This window comes from Vulpes lagopus, chromosome 12 (genome assembly GCF_018345385.1).
Source record: "Vulpes lagopus strain Blue_001 chromosome 12, ASM1834538v1, whole genome shotgun sequence".
Classification (NCBI taxonomy): Eukaryota; Metazoa; Chordata; class Mammalia; order Carnivora; family Canidae; genus Vulpes; species Vulpes lagopus.
Genome location: NC_054835.1, coordinates 490,581 through 513,111, shown reverse-complemented (window position 1 = coordinate 513,111; position 22,531 = coordinate 490,581). Strand labels below are relative to the sequence as shown.

Genomic DNA, 22,531 nt, shown 5'->3' with positions numbered 1-22,531 from the left:
TGTGGTCCTGAAAACCTGGTAATCTTGGCCTCTCTGCACTGGAGGAAATAAATCAGGGGACCTCTAAAACTCTGAGGCTAGCCCACCCCCACTGCTGCCATTTCCAGTGACTCCCCAAAGTCAGGAATGAACACGGAGGGGCCCTACAGTGGTGTGTGCCTCCATGCATGCAAGGGGACATGGGCCAGCTGCACTCATCGAAACGGGGAGTCTCAGGTTCACTGTGCTGTTAAGGGGCCCATGTGAAATCTTCAGGGCACAGATTAGATGGACCTGCAGGAGGCTCAAGCCCCTGTCTGTAGGTTTGGGTGCAGGGCCTCATCTGGTGAGCATTCCAGTGGAGACTCACTTCTGGATGGCAGCGTTGTCTCTCGCCTGAACTGGTGACATGCTGTTTCCATTGGGTCCTCTGAGCATGGGTCAGCCGCCAGACACTGGTAAGACAGCACAGCACCCAGGACCAGCTTTTCTTTCTCCTCCTCAAGACTAATGGATGTGAAGGTGAAGACACACATAAGGCATATTTTTGAAATGTAGAATTTCCATCTCCCCCTCAGAGCAGGCAGAGACCTCCTTTGGCATGTGTCAGAACAGGCCGAAACACAGTGACTGCTTTATGAAGGAGGAGCCTGAGGCTCAGGAAGGGGAGGTGGATTCACCAGGGCCAGATTCAACTCAAGACGTGCCATCTTCAAGTCCTTGCTCTTCCCAGCCCTTCAGAATTGGCCAGATGACAGAAACCCACATGATCTAATCTTAGCTTACATTTACAGCCTTCCCCTTCAACACCCCCGCCTTGTGCTCTTCTCTAGTTCCAGCTGTGGGAAGGGAGGACACAACCTGGGCAAAGGCATGGAGGTGAACCGATAGAGGAGGTGCTTTGTCCAGCAGTAATGTGTCCCCTACGGTCTTTGGCAGGAACTGCAAGCTCAGCAGCAGCAGCTTGTCCATGGCAGCTGTGGACATCCTCTACATTGACATCACAAGGAGGTGGAACTCCATGACCCTGGACCAGCGGGACTCAGGTAGGTTCCTGATGACTGGCCTCCACCATGTCTAGTGGGAGTCCAGATGGGTGGGCAATACCTTTGGGTTCCTTCTTGTTAAAGGTCAAGTTTGGGGCAAGAGAAGGTTATCCCATCAACTCTAGACATTGCTGGAAGGATTGAGTGGAATTTGAATCCAGGAGCACTCTTCTGAATTCAGCTACCAAGGCTATGCTCACCCAAATTCTAATTCCACCATTAGAATCGCTTATCTTTGCTGAAGGCTTTGATTCCATTTGTACTGGAAACACCCACTTAATGGTTCATGTGTTCATCCGTCAGCACATAGGTACTAGCGTGTGCTGGGCCAGGCCCTGGGTAAATGGGAGTGAATAGCACTTGGCTCTCACCTTCAAGGAACTCGCTGTAGAGCAGGGAGGTGGATGAGAGCCCAGTGCTGGCATGGTGTGCTGTGTGCTAGGAAGGAGCAGGGCACAGAGAGGTTGTCGGGAGCCCACCAGAGGAGCTCATGTCAAGGAAGACTTCTTGGAGAAGGATGACTGGGATAAGCCAGTGAACAGGGCAGTATGGACCCCTCTGGCAGGTGCGGTCTGGCCAAGACATGAACACAAGTGGAAGGCTCAGATAACACCAAGAAGCTTAGAGTGGCTAGAGCAGGAAGGGGAAGGGGAAGGGGAAGGGGCAGAGATAGGGTTGCAAGAGCCATCAAGGCCTTGAATGCCACACAAAAGAGTGTGCTCTTGATTTTCTCTATTACAGGAGCGCCAGTAAGGGATTCCGTTAGAAGGATCTACTTTAGGGTGAATGCATTTCTGATCTCTTTCCTCGCACAGTGTGTTTTTCCAAAAAGGCTTAATAACCATACCTGACATTTGTATAGCTCATCACAAAATTACACCATGCTCTCATGCGTAGTCCTTCATTAAATGCCCCCGTGAACCAGTGCACTGGGTATCAGCTTTTGAATTTCATGGATGGTAAACTGTAGCTCGGGTGACCTGGCACCCGGGCTTCCCTCCCCCGGGCCGCCTCCCTGCAAAAGGGACATGACACAGGCCAGACAGGGTGCCCCAGGGCACAGCTTCCTCCTGTGATTCTGTGGAGAGGACACGAGAAATCAGAGGCTAGGAGATCCAGAATGCAAATGACTCCCACTTTCTACCCATGTCATCTTGAAGAACCATGCTGCCTCTCTTCTCCACTTACTCTTCTTCCGTAAATGGGGCCAGCAGTACCTGCTCCCTGGGGTGCGCTGAGGTATCGGTGGCAGTGGAAAGGAAAATGCTTGCAGCCCTTGCTGGCAGGACAAAGAGACAAATCTTATTAGTGGGTGCCATCTGGGGAGCCTCCTAGGGGTGGGTCTGTGTGAGCGTGGAGTGCTCCCTGTCACATCCTACCCCCCCAACACACACACCCGTGGTCAGGCCTGGGCCACAGCTTTCTGGCCACAGGGATCACCACCTTTTAATAAAGATGCCACAGCTGGCAGCACTTGAGCCAGTCCTATGCATGAGCCCTCTGCGGGCACTAGATATGCACGAGCCTGCCTGGAGTTCTGGAGGCAGGTAGAATCACCGCCTCCACTGCAGGGAGAAGGAGGCCAAGGCTCAGAAGGATAGCTGGTGGACAGGACTCTAACATCAAGCTGCCACAGTGTCCCTTCTAGGGTGCTCTATCCTCCTAGCCGGTCCTGGAGTGGGATAACCACCCACCTCCCCACAGCCTTCCTTTCTGTAATTCAAAAGCAAAACTCAGGGGATATCAGTGCTCACTGAATCAACAAGGTGAATTGTACCGCATCTGGGAGGGAGTGGAGTGCAGGGCCCTCACGGCCTTCCCTGGCAACCAGGATGGGATTGAGATGGAGCGGCTGCAGAATCAGGCAGGTTAATTATCATCTCCAAGACCGAGGTGCTCACGTGACAGCTGAGCAGCGCACTTTTTGCTGACGCCCTCAGAAAGTGAGGAAGTGTTTGCTCTGTGAGCTGAATGCAGGGAGTCCTCGCAGGATCCTATGGAGGGGACCGGGAGAGGGGGTGGGGTGGTGGTGGAATTATTAAATATTGAAATTGATCAGGAGTAGCGGCAGGAAGCTATTTATCATGTTTTATTGCTTCAAACTAGCATCACCATCTGGCCTATTGTTAATTCTGAATAGCTGTTCATGTTTTGTTTGCCTCTTAAATTGCTGTCTGTAAGCGGAATCCACAGGGGCTATCCACAGTGCAGGCTCGGGTGAGGTTTTCTGGGGTCTGCCAGGATCTCTCTGTTCTGCTGACCACACTAGAGAGATAAGAATGATACTTCTTTTTAGCACCTACTGACAGGCGGATCCAGGGCAGGGATCTCCCAGGCCTGTTGCCACACCTCGGTAATCCATCTGTGAGCTGGGACTGGCTTTGAGATTCCCTCCCATGGGCCTGTCTCATTGCCAGTTCTCACACCAGACCTTCAAAGTAGGTCATTGTATCCCATTTTATAGATGAGGATCCTGAGGTTCCAAGAGCAAGTGGCTTGTCTAAAATTCCACAGCCAGGGGATCCCTGGGTGGCACAGTGGTTTGGCGCCTGCCTTTGGCTCAGGGCACGATCCTGGAGACCCGGGATCGAATCCCACGTTGGGCTCCCAGTGCGTGGAGCCTGCTTCTCCCTCTGCCTGTGTCTCTGCCTCTCTCTCTCTCTCTCTCTCTCTCTGTGACTATTGTAAATAAATAATAAAAAAATAAAATAAAATCCCACAGCCAGTGAGTAGCCATGCCCATATTTGAAGTCAAGCCTCCTGCCTCCTGGCCCAGGATGCTGTCCCCAGTCCAGGGCCACCCCAAGCAGCGGTGCTCATGTGAGTGACCAGGGGAGGTGGTAGGGCTTGTGACGCAGGGAGGCGAAAGTTCAGTTCATAGAGCACAGGGCCTATGGGGAAGACGGAACTGGAGTGGGAGGTTGGCTTCCAGTCTGAGTTCCTGTATCCCCTGACGTCATCCTCATAGCTTTAATTCCTGTTTCCATGGCTCCTGAAAGGAAATAACAGACTCGGGGGTGGCAGGTGTGTGTGTGTGTGTGTGTGGGTGTTCAGATCATGGGTGCTGGGCATTAAAGTAAGGGTGCTGAGAAGGTTAAGAAAAAGAACATATACAAAGCCCTTAGCATGATATGCAACCCAGGAAAGCCACTCTCTATGAGTTCTGTATCCCTGAAGGCTAGCACAGGGCCTAAAGCATGCAATAGCATCTTACTCAGTATCCAGTGAATGTTTGATGAGCAAATAGCAATTAAAAAATGTCCTGCATCCCCAAATAGGGCGTTTGGAGTGTGAGAGCCATGGCCTACAGTAGAGGTGGTCTCCTTTCCCTCTCCTTAACATCCAGCAGAAAACACCAGCCTGTTTGTTTAAGACCATCACCCCACACCCAGCACTGGCCATGTCCCACTGCCCTCAAAAGATCCCCTTTCGGGAAGCCAGCCAAGACCTCCCTTCTGCCCTCATGAGATGTCAGCACCCACCGAAGGGGCTAACCAGATTCCTGATGCCTGAGACCTTAATGAATCTTTTTGCAACCTGCATGGGGTTGCATGCATACCCCAATATTGCAATGGAAGAAGGAAAATGGTGTTTAGAAAGATTAGTGAGAAAAAAATCAAAACTAATATTTTTTTAAAAAAAGAATGTACATCATGAAATCTAAATCTCAGACCATCCTTTTAAATACACTTGTTTTCAAAAAATTTTTTTTTCTGGAGCTCGAATGTATTAGAATTGGATTAATCATAATCCTTGGTTCATAAGAGCCTTCCATCCCAATCCATGCACAACCTGCTTTTATTTAGGCAGCTTTTTGAATTAACAACTTTTAATAATGTAATAAGCATCCACGAACTCACCACCCAAAACAAAAGCTATGACTTGACAATAACCCACATCCAGCACATGGCTTTCCCCCAACACAAGACAATTCCCCACCTCTTCTCACCCACAGAACCCTCAGCTGGATCCTGTGCTCATCAGTCCCTAGATAGTCTTGTCTTCCTCTTTAGAATATCAATGACTACTTAGGAGCTTGATGGAATTTAGTAAAATGCAATCCCACACTCGCTGGCTGGCCAAAGTAATAGGCATTAAAATACATAAATAAATAAATAAAGATTTCAATTTGCAATTCTAGAATTTCTAGCAGAACAGAAATCTAAATGAGGGTCTTCTTAGCAAAAACTGAGGTCAGGGAGCCCTGTTGTTGCCCAGAATCAAATGAAGAAACACATTTGTCAGTGAAGATGCAGTCACTTCATATAAATTGCACTCACAAGCACCTCCTTATCATTGAGACTTTGCTCCCAACTCTTCCCAGAGTGGAATTTCATTTCTCTGTGCTAGAGACTAGGACATCATCAAAATTAGGCAATAAAAGATAGTATTACTGCGTCATCTATGAGAGGCAAGCATTTCACAGGCAAAGGGGACATTGGAGCCCAGCACCTGGACCTCTCATCCATCTCACACACAATCGACATCTGGGGCCCCTCCCAGTAATCAATGGAAACATGATTGCAAAGCAAGAACACATGGATTGAAGAGTGTTTCCCACCCCTCCTCTCCACTCATTCAAGCACACGCACACATACCTTGCTTACAGAGGGAAATCTAGGAGTGGCATCGTTCAATGTCTGACACATCCTGCAGCCTCTTTAACCAAAATAAGAAACACGTCTTCTGCTGCCTGAAGAATGACTGAGCTACGTACATGCTCCCCTTCCTGGGGCCGTTAGACTGACTGGCAGTATAACCAAAGCCACAGGCTCTGGGATCGAACAAATCTGGCCTCGAATCCAGGCTCCGTGACTTGCTAGCGGTGTCACCCCTGCAAGTTACGTAACTCCCTCTGAGCCTCGTGTTCGTCATCTGCAAAGTGGAGATAATCATGGTGCCCACCTCATGAACACATTGCCCTGGACGAAGTGAGACGGAGCACAGGAAGTGCTCAGAGTGGGGTCTGCCATGGGCACTGCTCAGGAAGGGGCTGCTCTGCTGCCCTCACACACGTGGCTCTTGCTGTGCTCCCTTCTCAGGAAATGCTTCTCCGCACCTGCTCCTGCCCGTTGCCCTGTAGGTGCTGGGACCAGACAGAGGGAGAGGAATGGCACATATGTGGTGCCAACACATTTTCCCTCTGTGCCCAGTGCAGTGCAGGCCCACCTCGCCTTTCCCTCCAAGACTGCGTTCACTGGCCCCATATTCCTGCCCCAGACTGAAGACTGGTGTGGCTGGGAAGAGGGAAAGCAGGGTGAGTGTTGTGAGCCCAAGGAGGCCTGGAGGCCTGTAGTGGGAAATGCAGCACTCCCATTCTCAGGGTCTCTGGGTCTGGAAGCCCAGGCCAGTCTCCCTCTGCACCTGCTGTAGTCTCTGAAGAAGGGCTCTGGCCATTCCTTCACATACCTGCTCTCACCCTAGTGGGTGCTCACTAGAGAAGTGGCTGTGGTGGCTTCCAGCCCTCCCTGTGCACCACATTTCCATGCAGAGCCCACCAGCTGCTGCCTATAGCTGCTGGTCTAAGACTCCAGTGCCGGCGTGGAGCATCTGAGGGAAGGAGAGCCTCGAAGACTGGACCCCTCCTCTGCAGCCACCCCTCCCCTCACTAGCTCCCTACTCACTCTCTGTAGCCAGGGTAGGCACCACCTTGGAGGTCCTCCACCTGGCCCCTTGCCTCTGCTGGAAACTCTTCCCCTTGCATACTACTGACCAGGCCATCTCCTCAAGGACCCTCTCCCCATCAGCTTCAAGAGCATCCAGCCCTGCTCCTCAGCAACACTAACCATAACCAGCCAGGTAAACGCTGTGGAGTGAGTGTGGCATCTGCCCCTTAAGCTAGACTAACCCCTGTTAAGCCGAGCGCTGCACCTGGCACATAGTAGGTGCTCTGCAAACGTGTCGAACGAGCTAGGAGCAGACCCTGATGATCTGCAGCGCCTGTGGGAGTCTGTCTCTCACCAAATTTCCTCAGTCGACTTATGCAAATCAGCTGCCTCCCATGCTTTCATCAGCTGGAATGAGCACCAACTAAAATGTATTTGGTTAACGATGTACTGAAATATTTAAAAGTATCTTTACTTGGAATGTTTAGCAAGGCCTCGCTTATACATATACATGGTGGGCCCCCTCCGTCTGAAATATGGGAGGCCGCCGATTACTAGGCAGGTTTCATGCAGTGCCTCTTGTAACGTGTCTGGCACAAGTGACACTCTTCAGCCTTGAAATTATCTCAAAGTCAGATGGGCCTCTCTGGATGTGTGCCCTACACACTTACAAAATAGTCGGCATCAGAATTAGCCTTAATAAAAGCAAGTGAGCCGACAGAAACACCAGCTTGCCCTCTCCCTCACACAGACACTTCGGGACCTGCCACCTCATGGGCTGTGTGTTCTGGAATTACTTCTTCCTGTGTGAGGGCCACCAGGAGCCCCTGTGTCAGAGGCACCTGTTCATAATCCCCTCCATTGTCACCTCCAGCAGGAAGGGAACAGGATCTCTGACCATTGAGCTGGCCTGACCATCCCCACCCACAGAAGACACAGAAAGGGAAAAGCGGAATGATACTTTATGCAGCCTCCCCCCACCTCTGGCTTGTACCTGCTGCTTACCACTGGGGATCTTACAGGCTCAGCCAAGCAGGATGGAGTTTGTTGGGGCGGGTGGGGACAGCTGAATCACCTTGGGCTGCTGGCCAATCCCCCACACTCCTCACCTCCTGGCTGGCAGCCCTTTAGAGGGGGCACTTCAGCTCTAGAGGCCTTAGTTTCCTTTAAAATGGAGCTAATGACATCTACCTTGTGTTGTTGTAAAGGCTTAGTGAGGAAGTACATGCCTGGCTCAAACTGGGCCCTTTGTTTGTTTGCTTTTAGCACTGTGGAGGTTCCTGATGTTAGTGAGCTTTACAGATTTCAAAGCACTCTCCCAGTCCATCTGTGCACTGAATGCTCACACTGCTGGTGAGCTGGGTCTTATTCCCATGACCCCGTTCTCAGAGGAGGAAACCAAGGCTTGGGTAGAGAGGAATTCCGGGGGCAGAGCAGGAACCTGTCCTGAGCCTCTGCCTTGTGCTGCCTGGGAAGTGACAATAGCCACAACCACACAGAGATGGAAAGGCCCTGCCAATCCCAAAATGTCCCCAGGCCCAAGACCATGATTCAGTGACTGAGGCATCACTAAGTGTTGGGCAGAGCTGTGTTGTAAGACAACGGTCTGGTCCCTGGTCTTAACCATGACAGACCCATCTAGGGGACTCCTCTCCCAGGCATCCCTCACCTGCCCCTCCTCCTGCCAGGGGAGTCCTATAAAAATGTTCATATACATGTTACTGTCACAAATATGACACTGGAACCTCCCCACTGCTCTGCTACATAGAGTTGAGGAAATGAGGACTAGCTGGATGAGGGGCCACCTCCAACGGTGCCCAGATAGTACAAAAAATTTACAGAAAAATTGAGCAGATAGTACCAAGAATTCCCATATATCTCCCTCACATTGTCCGCTATATCTTGTATTACACACTGTATATTTGTTAGTGAATAAATATTAATACATTATTAAAGTCCATAGTTTACATTAAAGTTGATGTTGTGCATTCCATGTGTTTTGATAAGCACACAATGTAATTTCCCCAACTTTATAGGACCATACAGAATAGTCTCACTACCCTAAAAATCCCCAGTGCCCTATCTATTCATCCTCCCTCACCCTGAACCCCTGGCAACCTTTTTACTGTCTCCATAACTGCATTTTCCTGAATGTCATATGGTTGGAATTGTACTGTGGCTGCATTTTCAGACTGGGTTCTTTCGCTTAGCAATATGCATTTAAGGGTCTTCCATGTCTTTTTGTGACTTGATCTCTCAGCTCTTTATATTTCTGAGTAATAGTCCACTGAAAAGATATACCTGGATTATCAATCCATTCACCTATTGAAGAATATCTTGGTTGCTTCCAAATTTTGGCAATTATGAATAAGGCTGTCACAAACATTTGTCTGCAGGCTTTGTGTGGACATGTTTTCAATGCTTTGGGCAAATACCTAGGAATGTGATTGCTCAGTCATATAGTAAGACCATGTTTAGCTTTGTAAGAAACTGCCAATCTTTCAAAGTGGCTGTACATTTTCAGTGTTTCCACCAGCAATTAATGAGATTTCCTGTTTCTCCATGACTTTATCAGCATTTTATTGTCAGGTTTTTGATTTAGCCATTGTAATAGGAGAATAGTGGTATTTCACTGTTTTCTTTTTTTCTTTTCTTTTTTTTAAAGCAGATGTTTTTATTATTTTTATTATTTTTATTATTTTTATTTTTTATTCATTCATAAGAGACACACAGAGAGAGACAGGCAGAGACACAGGCAGAGGGAGAAGCAGGCTCCATGCAGGGAGCCTGACGTGGGACTCCATCCCAGGTCTCCATGATCACGCCCTGAGCCGAAGGCAGGTGCTAAACCGCTGAGCCACCTGGGAATCCCTTGAGTATCTTTTCATTTGTTTGTTTGCTATCTGTGTCTTCTTTGGTGAGATGTCTGTTCAGATCTTTTGCCTGTATTTTAATTGGGCTATTGGGTTGCCTTTTTCCTTACTGTTGAGTTTTAAGAGTTCTTTGTGTATTTTGGATACAAGTCCTTTATCAAATATGTCTTTTGTAAGGGTTTTCTCCAAGAATATGGCTTATCTTTTCATTTTCATAACAGTGTCTTTCATAGGTCAGTCCTTAATTTCCTTAAAGCCTAACATCATTTTTTTTACTTTCATGGACCTTGCCAAAAGGTGTATCTCAAAATGCATATCCAAATCCAAGGCCCCCTAGATTTTCTCCTATGTTATCTTCTAGAAGTTTTATAGTTTTTCCATTTTACATTTAGGTCTATGATTTATTTTAAATTACTTTTTTTGCGAAAGGTATAAAGTCTGGTCTAGATTGTGTTTTTTTATATGGATGTCTAATTCCAGTACCATTTGTTGAAAAGACTAGTTTTTCTCCACTGAATGGCCATTGCTTCTATATCAAAGATTAGTTGATTATACTTGTGTGAGTCTATTTCTGGACTCTCTATTCTGTTCCATTGATCTATTATATATTCTTTTGCTAGTGCTATGTTGTTTTGATTAATATAGCGTTATAGTAAGTATTAAATTTGGCTAGTGCTAGTCTTCCGGCTTGGTTCTTCTAGAACTTCAGTATTGTGTTGCCTATTCTGGACTTTTGTCTTCCCATATAAATTTTATTTGATGTTTTTCAAGATTTATTTACTGGGTCATCTGGGTGGCATAGCCAGCTAGTGTCTGACTCTTGGTTTCAGCTCAGGTTGTGATCTCAGGATCATGAGATGGAACCCCACATCAGGCTGCATACTCAGTGCAGAGGCTTTGAGACTCTCTCTCCTTCTGTGCCCTCCCTCATCTCATCTCTCTTTATTTATTTTAGAGAGGGTGTGAGTGATACGGGAGAGCTTGATGCTTGTCTCACAGAGTCAAAGAATGCATCTCTCAGACAAATGAGATAGAAGGGGATAGAAGTTTATTAAGTGAGAATACAGAGGAAGCCCTCAGAAGTGAGAGGGGTCCCAACTGGGTTGCCACTGAGGGTTTGTAGGGTTGGTCTTTTATTGGAAGCCAACCAGGGAACCTAAAACCTTTTAACATTATCTATTGATGTCACCATTATGTAAAGACTAGTGATAACATCTTTAATGCCTTACTGCTTTGTTGGGCTCTGATTATTCTTTCTTGGTCACAGATGACTGTCATAAAAAAGACACCCTCCCCACCCACACCTAGGGCAGGGTGGTCTGGCTTGCTGTCTTATCTCTGGTTTACTTATCTCTGATTTACTTGTACCTTGGCATTTTTGGGATTCTGTGAGCCTGATTCCATGGCCCCCTACCTAGCCCTGCCAAGCCCTGTTTGTCCCTAACTCAGGAGGGACAGAGGGAGGAGAGAATCCCCAAGCAGACTCTCTACTGGGTGCAGAGCCCAACATGGGGCTTGGTCCCTGGACCCCGAGATCATGACCTGATCCAAAATTGAGTTGGATGCTTAACCAACTGAGCTACCCAGGTGCCCCGCCCCCCCCATATTAATTTTAGATTCACTTGGTTGATATCCACAAAACAACTTGCTGGTATCTTAATTTGTAATGTGTTGAGTTTATATAAATTTTCTTTTTTTTTTTTTTTTTTGTCTTACTGTATTAACCAAAACGTTGAAAAGGAGTGGTGAGAGGGAACATCCTTGCCTTGTTCCCAGGCTTAGGGGGAAAGCATCTAGTTTCTCACCACTAAGTATGATGTTAACTGTAGGGTTTTTGTTTTTTTTTTTAATAGATATTCTTTATCAAGTGAAAATAATCTATTTAGAGGGTTTTTTTTAAAAAAATCATGAATGGGGGGCAGCCCCGGTGGCGCAGCCGTTTAGCGCCGCCTGCAGCCTAGGGCGTGATCCTGGAGATCCTGGATCGAGTCCCACGTTGGGCTCCCTGCATGAAGCCTGCTTCTCCCTCTGCCTGTGTCTCTGCCTCTCTCTCTCTCTCTCTCTCTCTCTCTCTCTCTGTGTCCCTCTGAATAAATAAATAAATAATCTTAAAAAAAATAAATAAAAATCATGAATGGGTATTTGATTTTGTCAAATGGTTTTCCTGCATCTATCAATATGATAATATGATTTTCTTCTTTAGCTTATTGATGCAATAGATTATATCAATTATTGGGTATTAAAGTAGATTTGCACACCTGGGATAAACCCCATTGGTAATGGTGTATAATTATTTTTATACATTATTAAATTCCATTTGGTAAAATTTTGTTGAGAATTTTTGCATCCATGTTCTTGAGAACTATTGGTCTATGGTTTTTCTTTCTAATAATGCCATTATCTGTTATTCGACTAATGCTGGCCCCATAAAATGAGTTAGAATGTGTTCCCTCTGCTTTTATATTCTGGAAGAGATGGAAGAGAATTGGTATAATTTCTTTCTTAAATGTTTGGTAGAATTGACCAGTGAAATCAACAGAGCCTATGGTTTTCTTTTTTGAATTTGAAAGATGATTAATTATTGATTCAATTTCTTTAATAGAGATAATCCTATCTAGATTATCTGTTTCTCTTTGTGTGAATTATGGTAAATTGTGTTTCTCAAGGAACTGGTCCACTTCATCTAAGTTACCAAATTTGTAGGCAGAGAATTATTAATAATATTCCTTTATTATCCTTTTCTTTTTTTTGAGAGAGAGGGAGGGAGAAAGAGGGACAGAGACAGAAGGAGAATTTAAGCAGGCTCCACACCTTTTTACAGTGCAGTGTAGAGCCCAACATGGGGCTCAATCTCACAATCCTGGGATCATAAGCTGAGCCAAAATTAAGAGTTGGACACTTAACTGACTGAGCCACCTGGGCACCCCTCTTTTATTATCCTTTTAATGTCCATAGGATCAGTAGTGATCATCCCTCTTTCATTTCTGATATTAGTAATTGTTAATTACCAATTAGTAGTCTATTACGGTGAATGTTCCATGTGACCTGAAAAGAATGTGTATTCTACTCTCGTAAGATGAAGTATTTTGTACATGTTAATTAGATCCAGTTGATTGATGGTACTGTTCAATTCAACTATATCCTTACCAATTTTCTGCCTGCTGAATCTGTCAATTACTGAGAGAGGGGTGTTAAAATCTCCAACTTAATACCAGATTTGTCTATTTTCCCTTGCAATTCTATCTGTTTTACCTCACATATTTTGACACTCTGTTTTTAGCTACATACATGTTAAGGATCATTCTGACTTCTTGGAGAATTGACCCCTTAATCATCATATAATGCCCACCTTTATTCCTGATAAGTTTCTTTGTTCTGCAGCCTGCTTCGTCTGAATTAATTTACCTACTCCAACTTACTTTGGTTAGTGATATATTGTTATCTATCCCTTCCCTTTTTATCTATGTCTTTATGTTCAAAGAGGATTTCTTGTAAACAACATACAGTTGGATTTTGTTTTTTATCTACTCTAACAATCTCTGTCTTTTAATTGACATATTTAAACCATTCACATTTAAAACAATTATTGCTATGAATTCTTCTTTACATGTTTGGTAGAATTCACCAGTGAAGCCATCTGGTCCTAGAGTTTGGTTGTTGGGAGGTTTCTGATGACAGATCCAATCCCCTTACTGATACTTGGTCTGCTCAGAAATTCTATTTCATTATGATTCAGTCCTGGTAAGTTGTATGTTTCAAGTAATGTATCCATTTCTTTTATGTCATCCAAAGACACTGTTCCTGGACATTCTCCTTTTCTTTATTCTTTCCCTTTGCATTTTAGTTTGTGACATTTTGATTGACATGTCTTCAGGCTCACTGATTCTTTCTTTGGCCATGTTGAGTCTACAGATGAGTCCATTGGAGACATTCTTCACTTCTGTTATGGTGTTTTTATTTCTAACTATTTCTTTTGATGCTTTCTTAGAGTTCCTTCCCATCTCTCTCCTTACATTGCCCATCTGTTATAGAGTATTGCCAATTTCCTCCATTAGAGCCCTTAACATACTAATCATCAATATTTTTAATTCTCCATTGCATGATTCCAACATTGTATCATAACTGAGTGCACTTGTGATGCTTGCTTTGTCTCTACAGACAAAATTTTTTTCTTGTCTTTTTCTTGTCTTTTTTCTTGTCTTGTTGAAAGCCAGACATGGTAGACCAAACAGTAGGAACTGAGGTAATCAGGTTTTCAGTGTGAGGTTTTATATTAACCTGATTAGGTGCTGGGCTTTATTTAATATTTGCCAGGGCTGGAGGTGCCAGAGGCTTCAGTTTCATTGGTTTCATTTTCTCCCCCTGTTGTCCTTGGGCTTTCCTAAAAACTCCTTCTTCAACAGTCTTTGTCTTGGAGCTGTCAATTGTTACCACTTCTGTTACATTGGAGCCCTTTTGATGTGGTGCTAAGGTGCTGAGGAGAGACAGCATTTGCTAATCTTGTGATTAAATCTCAATTTCTTAGTGGCCTTGATTCCCCTGACTGTGACGTTCAGAAGTGTCTCTTAGCCCTTTTTTTCCTGCCTTTATGTGATATAGGAAGGCCAAAAAGGCTGGAGTTTAATTGCCCTTCCCTCTCAGCTCAGATAAACTTCTGGTAAACTAGCCTTCCTGGAAGGTGGTCTTTTGTTATGGAGAACACTCAGAACAGGTTTCAAAAAGATTACTTCCATGCCTACACCCCTGCCTGAGGTACATGGGATTTTTCTCCAGTCACCATCTTGAGAACCAAGGGATTCTGGAGGTAAAACCCACAAAAATGTGGAGGACCCTTAAAACTGGGCTCCAGGAGTGTTCTAACTCTCAATCTCCTCCATACTCAGCCTCTGGCAAATCCTCAATCACCAATGAAGCATTCTTACCAGTAACTGGCTCCAGCAGCCACTGCTGCTGGTAAACTAACCCTGGTTATGATTTTCTGTTTTCACTTGTCTGTCCAGTTTTCAGGGTGGCACTCTGCCCTGTGAACTCAATTCTCTGATGGATGTAAGGGAAATCATCAGCTTTTAGTCTGATTATCTTTTTTCTTGTGGTGAGGACTGAAGTGATGACTTCCAAGTTCTTTACATGTAGTACTGAAGCTGGAAGTCCTCTATGTGCATTTTACACTTCTCATGTCAACCTGGACAGTTTACATTTCTACTCCAGGTTTCAGAGAAGAGATCTGAGGCTCAGAAAAGTTAGGTAATGTGCCCAGGTCACCCAGCTAGGGAGTGGCAGAGCCAAAATTCTTTGTCTTCCAATTCTAATGGTCTTTGAGAAACTATCAATTCTAAGCATTCCAGAAATATTTACTATATAGGCTTTTTTCAGAGATTTTCTATGGAATTCTTGGTGAAATCAAGAGAGTGAAATGAGAGTCTCATGATCCACCTGACCAGTCTCTCTGTAGCCAATAAAATGGCCGAGTTAGCCAAGATAGAGCCTTATCCAGCCCAGAGTCCATCATCTCTCATACATGGCCAACTTCAGTATTCACTGGTAGCATCCTCCAATGTGTGTTTACTGCCATAGAATCCTAGTGTTTAAAACCTGAAATGGGGGCGCTTGGGGGGCTCAGCGGTTGAGCACCTCCCTTCGGCCCAGGACATGATCCTGGAGTCTTGGAATCAAGCCCCATGTCAGGCTCCCTGCATGGAGCCTGCTTCTCTCTCTGCCTGTGTCTCTGCCTCTCTCAATCTGTGTGTCTGTGTCTCTCATGAATAAATAAATAAAATCTTAAAAATAATAATAATAAATAAATAAAATCTGAAATGCCTGGGAAATCACCTATTCCAACACCTTTGCTTTACACATGAGACCCTGAATCCAAGTGACCCTAAGACCTGGTAAGTTAATGGAAGAACCACCTGCCATCCAGCGGCTTCCTACCTCCTTCCTCCTTCCTCCTACTTCCTACCTTGCTCCTTTTCCTAGATCTTTCTAGGAATTAAATTACCCATTTATTTTGAGATAGCCAATACACAGCATGTGAGAAAACCTACACTCCACCCCATCCTTTGCCATATGGGGGAGGGAAGAGGCAGACATCATGCCCCTGGGGTGTACCCTGCATCTTACTGGGAGACTTGGGACTTCTAGTGGTCAGGTGTGTCAGCCTTCATAAGTGTACCCTGAGATCTAGGTAGACCAGTGGTTCTCAAAGCAGGGGTTGGTTTTGTATCTCCCCTCATGCCCCTGAGGACATTTGGTCATATCGGGAGACATTTTTGGTTGTCACAACTAGGGAAGAAGGGAAGTTGCTATTGGCATCCAGTGGGCAGAGGTCAAGGATGCTTCTTAACATTCTGCAATATATAGGACAGATTCCCCCACAACAAAGAATTTTTTGGCCCCAAATCTGGAAAGTATCAGGGTGAAGAAAGCCTGAGATGGAGTATGCTATTCAGGATCTCCACTATTGCTCTCTGCTTACTTGAAATAGCCACATTTTCCCTTTGGCTTCCCTAAAAGACAGCTACTGGGCCCAGGGGTGGGGGAGCAGGTCCCCATGCCCCATCATGCTCAGATGATGCAGCTGCCAATACACACAGGGTGAGAAACTGTGTGTACCTGAACTGTTGAGTGAGACCTTACATGACTGAAGTGCTTTCTTCTTGGTGGCAGGTGGGTGTCTCTGCCCACACTTCCCCACTGATCACGTCTGTGAAAGGAGGAGGAAGCCTTATGTAAGCGCAGCCTCATAGAACCTTGTGTCATTTTGGCACTCTGGGGCTGGGGAAAGCCTCTTCCTCCTGAAGCCCCAGGGGAATGCAGTTCTGTCCTTAACCAGCCCCGTGGGGACTGCCTGCCACCCGAAGATAGAATCTGAGCCCTTTAGCCTTTGAGATTGGCCTGGCCAGCCTCCTCACCATCCCCTGCAACCCCAGCCCCTCATTCCAGCTTCACTCTCCTCCCACACTTCAGGGAGCCGCTGCATGGGCTACTCTGAGACAGAAAAACATGCTTCCGTTCGTGCCTCTGCTCCTGCCAGTAGGCTTCACCTTGCTTCATCGTGTTTGCAGATGTCTGTATCCCTCTCCACCTGTCCCCAGTGGATCCTGAGCCCATGCATGACTCACAGCTAGGGCCCAGGGCTTAGCCCAGTGAAAGCTAATCGAAAAGATGAGTAAGTGAATAAATGAAAGAACAAACCGGTGGATGGAACGTCACTGCTCCTTATTCTCAGAGTGGCCACTTCTACAGCCCTCATGATTCCCTGTGGCTCACCTGGTTACCTAGACACAGGACACGTGACCTCAGCCCTGCTTCTTCCTGCCACTGATGTTGTGTGATCTTGAACAAGTCACTTGCTGTCTACACTAGGTGCACCTATGGTAACCAGCTGTAAAACTGGAGCATGGCCCAGGTGTGATCCTGAATATAGGAGGTAGTAGAACCTAGTTCAGGACTCCCCCAATCCTCCATTTGTGGTGGCCCCAACTGGCCCCCAAACAGCACTGCTCTTGAGCAGTACAGTGAAAGAAACATTTCAAGCACTAATAAAATTACCTTCTCTAAAGAAGGCAATTTGCATGTTAATGTTTTGGGTAATTCTGTGCAGCTCGAGTGCCCTCGGGGCTGCAGTTTCTCTCTGACAAAGTGATAAAAATAAACTCCCACATAAAAGAGCATTTCTCTTCTCTCTCATTTGTGCTCTAAAGTGACATTTTTAATGTGAGTCAAGCTGAAACCCACTTCTTGATCTTGTTTTTGACACTGATCTGCCTCCCATCACCGTTCTCAGTGACAGGCTGGCTCCTCAGAGGGGTCTCTCCTTGAGACCCAGGCTCCATCCTCCTGGTGAGAATGGGCACCCTCCACCCCGAAGGCTCCAGACTCTGGTGTTCTGTGAATTCCAGACATTACAGCCAGTTAGCGGGAGGGCAGGCATGGAGCACAGGGAAAAGGGCTGCCTTCAGCAGGGACAGAGTGGCCTGTCTTCCCACTGATGGCCCTTTCTTAAAAAACAAAAACAAAACTACAGTGGATGGAGAGCCTGAGTCTGCCCTCCAGGGCACCAGACTGCTGGGCCTGGCCCCTCTGATCACCAAGAGACAATAAGTAAAGAAGCTCAAATTTTGGGGTGTCCTCATGTGCCCGACACACATCAGGCCCCTTCCATCTGTATTTTCTCATTGAAACTTTACAAGAATAGGGTAGGGTGGGTAGAAGCTGAGGCTCCCAGAAGTGAAAGGAATGATCCAAGTTCACCTGTCAGCCCATAATAGACCCTGAATTTGAACACAGGCCTGTGTGGGTGCTTGTGGCTGTGGATCAGCCGACTAGTGGGAGAGGAGAGAGTTGACATTCCCCCAACACCTACTGTGTGCTGTGTGTTATGTCTAGATATTTCATTCAGTCCATCTACTAATGTGAGAGACCACATGTGCAGTGACCCTTAGGACACCCAGGTCTCATGCCTCTGACAGTCTGGCAGCAGAGGCAGATAGAGAGGAAACATAAAAACACAGAAATAAGCCTGTATTTACATGTGATGAGCTCAATGAGATAACTAAGTTTCAGGGAGCCTGTCAGAGCACTGTCGCTGACGTCTTAAGGGCCAAGGGTGTGAACACTGAGGGAAAGAATGTTCCAGCAGAGGGAACGGTTAGTGACAAAAGCCCTGAGGTGGGAGAGTGTGCAGGAGGGTCTGGGGAACAAAAGCTGGCAGTGAGGGGAGTGGCACACAAGCAGAGAGGGGGGTTCTGGAAGGCGGGGGTGGGGGGGGTGGGGGGGTGATGGGGGGTGGGGGGAGGGGGGTTGCTACAGAGGCAGGCAGGAGGTGCTAGATCTTGCTGTGGCTCCTAACAGGTTAAGGAAGTGGATGTTGCTCTGAAGGCTGTGTTGGAAGGGGCAGTGCCAGAAACAGGGCGACCAGTAAGGAGGTTGCTGGGAGGGCAGGGGAGCCTTGGGGGGTGGTTGGCGATAGTAGAGAGGGACGGGGGCCGTGGGAGAGAAGTTTCGAAAATGGCTCTCCAATTTCTGGCTTGAACAGTGTGGTGGGTGGCGATAGTATTTATTGAAATGGGTATGATTTAAGGTAAAGCAGGATGGAGGGGGAAAACCAGAGTTCCATTTGTAACAGGCTCTTTGAGATGCTAATGAGATATCCTGGTGGCAAAAAAGCGGTCTGGCCGGGGGTGAGGGATTGGAGCATCAATCCATAGAAGATATTTAAAGCCTAGGGAATGAATGATGGGAAGAGAGAGACCTGTCTTCATCAGTGCCCAGGCAGAGAGACCTGCAGGACCCCACGCTCCATGAACAAGAGAAGAGTCAGTAGAGCACTGGAGCCCCTGAACCAGGAGTTGCCAGAAAGATACAGAGAAAAGCCAGAGAGTGGGGCATCGGAAAAGTAGGAGAATGCACTTTAAGGAGGGAGGCTTCCCCACTGACCAATGCTGCAGAGGGAGTGGGAAGGGGAATGGAAGGTGGCCAGGCTTTTGGCAGGAGCAGTTCCAGTCGAGGGGGCAGGGATGGAAGCTCACCCTGAGGGGTGGACACAGCATCTCTGTGGGCCGTTTGGCTGATCTAGGGGCACAGGCCTGAATTCCAGACCACCTACCTCTCCTCCCACAGGCGTCTGCGGGCTTTCTTGACTCTTCTGCAATTTTCTGCTGCTTCCTCTGCATTCTGACCCTATCCACTCCCCAATACATGCACTCTCTCTCTCTCTCTCTCTCTCTCTCTCACACACACACACACACACACACACACACACACTTTCCCCTCTGCTCCAACAAAGGAAGGTTCACACACCTCTGTATCCACCTGGTGAGTGTCAGCCAGTGTCTGTGGACTTGAATCACCCAGAATCTGGCATACAAACCCTCGAGAGCCAGGCTGCCATGGGGACGAAGAGTTAGATTTGCTCTATGAAAGGGGAGACTGGAGGGGACTTTGCACATTTCAGCTCAGAGGCAGAGACACATGATAGGAAGGGGTCTCGGGGAGGTGATGAGCACCCCGCCCCTGGAGAAGACCAAGTAGGGGCCAGATGTCCATTGTTAGCAACGCCAGGGAGGGCAGCCATGGCTCGGGATCTCAGGGGGGCCTCCAGGCAAACAGACCATACTAGAAACGGTCGTTCCTCTGTGTAACCTGTGGCTCTCTCCTTGACTCTCTGAGCAAGCCTGATGCAGCTAGTGTGCTGAGAGGGCAGATTCACAGCGCCTGGGTTTGAATCCCCACCCCACCTCTGGGCTGTGGAACTCTGCCCAAATACCTCTGGGTGTACCTCTGTGTACCCTAAAAGCCTCTGGCACCCAGCTAACAAGCAGAGCCCAAGACAAAAGCAGTTTTTCTATGTCATTAAACACTGATGAACAGCCCAAGGGTTATAAGTGTATCCACCACCCAGATTTTGTTTTGAGGATTAAATGAGAGGTGCCCCTAAAGAGTTCGCCACAGTGCCTGGTGCATACTAAGCCCTACTCATAGTAATTCTTATTATTTTGAGTGTTATTGTCCTGTAAGGGCCTGGATTGTGTTATTTTTGAAATCCTTTCCATGCCAGAGGTTTTAACCACTTGCTGAGGAATAAGTGTGGAACCTCAGAAAGTTCTGCTGCAGCCATTAATCCCATGAGAAATGTCTGGAATTGCTCCAAGGAGTTACAGGAAGTGGTGACAGGTCCTGTAGCCCATCTTCCCCGCCAGTGACTCAGAAGCTTGTGTCTGTGGTGATGGAGCCGGGTGATGCTGGATGGGACTGGAGGGGGACCTTGGGCCACTTTGTGCTGTTCAGCAGTGTGACCCATGCCTAACGAAATGATGAAGGAGCTGCTTTCGACTTTGGTTATGTTTGTTATTTGGGTGTCACAGGCTCCTGGAGATAATGATTTTCTTGCAAGGTCTTTTTATGATTCATTCCTGACACTTACTAATTTTTCCATCCAGACAATGACAAAGGTGATGGTGACTTGTCACCGCTGTAATGGGTAAATACAATGACTGGGTGTGTGTTCTCGAACTGTGTGGGAAGAGGTGGGAGTGAAGAGGCTCTTTCTTCTCTAAAAAGATGGGCCTTCTGGAAGTTGCCATCTGATTTGGAGTGAGACAGTGCAGAGCAGTGGTGGGAACCCCAGCATGGGCACTGTCCAACAGCATGACCTTGGGCAGGTGGCAAGATGTTTCGGGATTTCTGTGAGATGACATGAGCACACAGGAAGAACACACAGTGTGAATTCCTGTGGGCAGGGTGCCCCCGATAAGTCACTACCATTTTTTAAACATTCAGAAGTTACCATCCCTCCCCATGCTTCTGGAGTCTCAAGAAATCACCCAGTGTGCAAAAGGAGAAACTGAGGCCTAAAGAGGGGAGGTGACTAGTTCGAGGCCCATCGGGGACAGAAACTATTCTCTCCTGAACCCCTGCACAATTCTTCCTCCCTGTCATCCCAGCCCATGTGCTCTTTATTCTACAAACAAGTGTGGAGCATCTGCTCTGTGGTTGCTGAAGATAGAAGTGAAGACACCTTTGCCTCATGACAGTCCAGTGTGGAGACAAGCGATCAGCTGTCAGCCACAAAAGAAGCAAATGAAACCAATGCCATGATAGCACTGCAGGATATGTGGTGAGGGCATAGAAACCCAAGTGGGAGCTAGCCCGGGGCTTCTGAACAGCTGTTATTAAGCACCATGTTGGGCTTTCTCTGGGCAGTGTCTTATAAAAACCACCTGGGAGAGGTGTAATGTCCTCACTTTGCAGATACAGAAGCAGAGACCTGGAGAGGTGAAACCACTTGCTAAAGACAAGGCTACTAGTTTATGGCAGAGCTAGACCCAAACCAGCGCATGTGACCTCCCGCCATCACTGTCCCATGAGCCTGATACTGTCTCATGGGAAATGCCCTGGTTCCATCTCTTGAAACGGAGTCCTTTGAGACCCCAGCCCTGGCCCAGAGAGACCACACTCGTGTTTGGGAGCAGCAGGTGGAGCCAGGCTGCAAGACTCCCTAAGAAAGGAAGGAAGGTTCTGGTGATTAACCACCTTGGAGCTGGTACAGGTTTCACAGGCAACCCTTGTGGGAAACATTCCACTGCACAGAAAAGAATCACTAAGCTAATTCTAGTCAAGATCATTTAGCTTTATTTCCTACCAACGATTCCAAACAGAAAGCCTGCATACTTACACATTTAGAATTTCACTATGAGACAGAAACATGTCTTCTAGGTGGGTCATAGCACACCAACACCTTAAAATGCTTTGCTGAGCATGGAAGCTCAGGTGTTTTGTTTTTGTTTTTGTTTTTTTAATTCATGAGAGACACACAGAGAGAGAGAGAAAGAAAGGCAGAGGCACAGGCAGAGGGAGGAGCAGGCTCCATGCAGGGAGCCCGACGTGGGACTCGATCCTGGGTCTCCAGAATCAGGCCCTGGGCTGGAGGCAGGCGTTAAACCACTGAGCCACCGAGGCTGCCCAAAGCTCAGGTATTTTTAAGAGGAAAAAAATATCTCCTATTCAGTCTGGGATAATATCCCCTGGCTGTCCACAATGATTTGGATTTAATTATATCCAAATATGCAAATGTGTCCTGTAACCTGTAAACTGGACAAAACACATGTGGGTCTGCACTCCTCATGCTTGTAATAGCGTCCTCTTCTGAGCCTCACCTGGAGAACCAGACGAGAAAACGGATATGCTTTGTGAATTGGCCAAGTGTTAGGCTGTTTTGGTCCTTGAGCCCCGGAATAGATGATGGGATCATTGGAGATGTCACTAAGTCCTGTATGCAAGCATCCCTCCCCAGGGGTGGGGACCAGAAGGACTCCTGAGGCCACAAGGAGTCTGTGGGCCCACCTTCGCCCATTGACTGATAGAATGAGGCCATGGTCTGTCAGGGGCTGCATCCCCATGTTCAAGTGACAGTCTCAGGTGAGAGACTTGCATATGGCAACATCCGGAATGTTTCAAAGGCTGCTTTCTCCAGCAACATCCATCAACCAAATAAAAGTTTCAAAAAATATTCAACAGCTTATCTTCA

At 47.0% G+C, this 22,531-nt stretch overlaps 1 protein-coding gene across 3 annotated transcripts in view; it reads left to right on the top strand.

Annotated features, from left to right (window-relative positions):
- Positions 1 to 22,531, top strand: part of TTLL11 (tubulin tyrosine ligase like 11) — a 242,333-nt gene that overhangs the window by 206,299 nt on the left and 13,503 nt on the right. For all 3 annotated transcript variants that reach the window (XM_041725938.1, XM_041725937.1, XM_041725939.1), the window contains one exon: positions 919 to 1,025. In XM_041725938.1, coding sequence (XP_041581872.1) covers positions 919 to 1,025 — 107 coding nt within the window. The remainder of the gene's footprint in view (positions 1 to 918; positions 1,026 to 22,531) is intronic.